Source organism: Cynara cardunculus, assembly GCF_001531365.2.
Source record: "Cynara cardunculus var. scolymus isolate 2C chromosome LG 13, CcrdV1, whole genome shotgun sequence".
Taxonomy (NCBI): domain Eukaryota; kingdom Viridiplantae; phylum Streptophyta; class Magnoliopsida; order Asterales; family Asteraceae; genus Cynara; species Cynara cardunculus.
Window position 1 is genome coordinate 2,234,968 of NC_037540.1, and position 3,823 is coordinate 2,238,790.

The 3,823-nt window shown below is 34.5% G+C and overlaps 1 protein-coding gene across 1 annotated transcript; it reads right to left on the reverse strand.

Annotated features, from left to right (window-relative positions):
* Nucleotides 1-356: 356 nt before the first annotated feature.
* On the reverse strand, nt 357-1,622 carry LOC112525135 (probable galacturonosyltransferase-like 9). Its single transcript, XM_025135103.1, has one exon. The coding sequence runs from the start codon at nt 1,572-1,574 to the stop codon at nt 495-497; it is 1,080 nt and encodes a 359-aa protein (XP_024990871.1). The 5' UTR covers nt 1,575-1,622; the 3' UTR covers nt 357-494.
* Nucleotides 1,623-3,823: the final 2,201 nt, after the last annotated feature.

A 3,823-nucleotide genomic window follows, 5' to 3' on the forward strand; every position in this document is an offset into this window, starting at 1 on the left:
TATTATATATTAACCAGGGATTGACATTAATTCTATCATTTACCCTTGTTGCGTTAACGTCGAAGAAACTATCGAGCACTGCATCTTCGAATGTCCCTCTAGCTGTTCCTTGTCGTTTGGCTTCATTCTGATGAAGAAAAAGTAGATCGATGAAACACAAATCAAATACTTAAAAACCGATCTTATTATAAATTATATAATATTTATATATATTATATAATATATATAAATGGAAAATAAAATTTTTAATTATATAATATTTATATATTTAACAATGGGAAATAAGTTAAATATTTCCAAATTATGTAACGGTAGAAACGAAAAAGACCCATCAATTTAAAAAATTTATTTTATATAATTAAAAAAAAACCAAATGGTATGTATTTCTGTACACAACTTTCAAAGAATCTCTGAATCGACGTGTTCACCAAAAATTACAACAAATCATAAATTCAAAATATATTTAATGAAATTAAATTAATTAATGCGAATCATCAATCCAACGCTTGATATCGATTCTTATGCTGATGAAGATCGTACGGCTGCCACAGATAATCCAACGGACAAGCTCTCCGTTCATCCAATCTCACCCATGGTTTCCCTTTACCGCTCCAATGCAACAGACTCACCGGACCCGAATGTAGTGACCGGCAGCTACCTTTCACGTTATCGCCGCCGAGTCCGTGTTGGTTCCACCGGTGGTCAATCGGCTCAATGTTTCCGGCGAACACCAGTAGAAACGGCGGCAACGAACCCAACTCGTAAATCCTCTTTTTTCTCTGCAATTCCATCCAGTTTTCGATTCTCTGACGGTAGCTGCCGGATCTCCATTTAACCATATCCATTACCATAACACCGGTGTTGAAATAACACGGGGTTTTGGATGCGAATACCCGAGACATTAACGGGTCGAACCAGAAGATATCGGTGAAGTATTTGGTGAAGTTTGCGTGGCAGTATTCCGGAGCTCCAATTACTCGGTTGTTTTGTAAATTGATGCTCCATAGCTTCTGTATATCGTCGACCAAAACGACGTCGGAGTCGAGGTAAATAACCCGGTCCACAGCCGGGTCAAGTATTTCGCCCAAATAGTTACGAGCGTAGTTTAACGGGTTCTCAAGCGCGACCCGAATCGACGACGATATCAGATTTATCACGGTGTCTTCCCGGAAAATGTAGACTTTGAAGCTGAGCGACGGGAAGGTATTCCGGACGATCCGGGTCAAGACCCGTGGACTCGCTGGATCGAACTCGGCGGCGATGATGTGGAAAAACACGTTTTCTGGACAGGAAGCATGGCGGAGAACGGAGTGTATGGCGGCGATCGACCCACGGAGGTACTCGGAATCGAGTGTCATTGCAACGTGGATGGTTTTATTGGAGCATTCGACACCGTTACGGTACTCCGGCGCCTCCACGAATCCGAGGAAATCCTCTCCCGCCTGAACTAAATTTTCTCCGATCACCGGAAAAGAACGAATTCCGAAGCACATCAACGGGAGAGAAAGTAACAGAAAGACGGAGACGATAACATCGCCTTTTGACGGCCTCCCGCGACTCCGACTGCTACCCATCTCCGGCGTCGGTTAATGAATCATATACAATGGAGGGTGTATGTATAGCTCTCTTTCTCTCTCTCTCTCTACATATATATATACCTATCTTTATATATATAACTTGGTCTGTGTGTATATATACATACAGGGTTTAATATGGAGGCTGCGTCGGTAATTATCAAAGTATCACGCGCTTTATTGATGCGTGAGAAGACAAGAGAAAAGAATGCTTTGATATTGAAGCGGCGCATGGATTACACGCGCTGGTTAGTTGAGCATGATTGAAAGTCATAGTTGGTAATTCATTTTCCAGCTCGAAAATTGTTAAAACCAGAATCTAAAATATATTGTCCAATTTAGTTATTAAAAAGTGACATTTAAACACTCCAATTCATATTAGGAAAATGTTTGACCTTGCTCCATAATACTTTGATGGTACTAAAAATGTAAAAATAGTTTTCAAATGTTTACTTATAGGGTTCGCTATTGTTAATCTCATCTCCACCTCATGAATTGTATTTGATACAGAAATTGATTTGATATATCTTATTATTGTTGATGTTCAAGTACGGCTATTTTTAATTTCCTTTAATCTTAAAAAATAGCATTGAATTTGTAGTACTAAAAAATTCGTATTTTAATTAATATATTACTAATTAATTAGTATAATGAAAAATGTAACCCATTCTTTTATTTCTTTGGGTCACCGACCATCCCTCAGGAGTTTTGGGTTATAATAGAAAATAGAATATATCAAAAGGTTAAAAATGATAAATCAAAAAGAATATAATAGTCAAAATGAAAATTATGAAAAAGACTTTAAAAGATTGTTTGTCTACCTTTTAATAGTTCTATTAAAAGACAAACTCTAAATTATTAAGAGGTGAATCTTGTTTGGTAAAAAAGTCTGTCATTTGATGGTTCTAAAACTCTTGGAATGATTTTGTATCATGTGTCTCCCTTAATTATTAAGCACCCCTATTTCATTATAAACAATTAGCAAACAATTATATTTCATTTTGCACTATATCATGAAAGCCTCTTAATCATTCTAACCACTTAATCATTGTACACCAAATCATTCAACAGCTGACAAACAGCCCCTAAATATGAAAATGATATTGCATTGTTTTTTGGGACTATTTGTATTTTAATATAGAGGGGTGCAAATGGGGTAGGTTTTTATAGGAGGGGTACAGATAGAATTTGCCTATTTATAATACAGTAATTTAAAACATTATATTTAAATTGTCAAAAGACTGATAAAATTTGATATTAGTTTTGTAGACATAAAGATAATCTTTAAATTTTGTGTATAAAGTATTTGAATTATTTTGTTGTAAGTTTAATTATGTTGTGATATTTTATATGCATGTTTATTTGATAGCAGTTCAATATATGTTAAAAAGGTTTTCTTATTTATTATAATGATTTTGCATATAATTTCAATTTTGGTATAAATTTATAACTATAAACACTTGATGTAGATATTGCTAAGTATGAAACAAGTATATTTCATAGCATTTGACTTTGTAGCTTTTGGTAACGTAATTCAATGTTATAATCGGAGTGTACCTTATTTTTCGACAATTACACGTTATATTGAAATAAAAAATGAAAATTTAATTACAAACAGATACTGAATGACAAGTAAAATCTTAATCAATAAGGTTGAATGTCAGCAACAGGAAGGTGTTGATTTATTAAATTTTATTGTTTATTATTCTAATTAACATATATTTAAAATGAAAAATTATAAAAACACACTAGAAATAATGTTTAGGGACTGTTTGACAGTTATTGAATTGTTTGGTGCCGAATGATTAAGTGGTCAGAATGATTAAGAGGCTCTTATGATGCAGTGCAAAATGAAATATAGTTGTTCGATAATTATTCATAATGAAATAAAGGTGCTGAATGGTTAATAAAACTAAGGGGTTGTTTACCAAACGCTTACTCGGGTAAGCGATTACCAAGTCATATTACCTAATCGGATGAATATGGTAAGGACCAATAATCTTACCTGGTAAGAGCGAGACAAAGACCAAGAGTCTTACACGGTAAGTGAGAGCGACGACTATTACCATGGTAAGCACTTACCAGATAAATTGTTGCATGCGATGTCTTTTTGGTGACTAAAATCCTACCCTGCAAGTATATAATAGTGTTAAATTTTATTGGTAAGCACTTACCGGATAGGTATTTGGTAAACGACCCCTAAACTTAAACTACCAATCGTAAACGCATTTGAATCTTGTGAAGACATT

Coding starts and splice junctions, on each gene's coding strand:
- LOC112525135 (XM_025135103.1), bottom strand. CDS start 1,574: ATGGGTAGCAGTCGGAGTCGCGGGAGGCCGTCAAAAGGCGATGTTATC.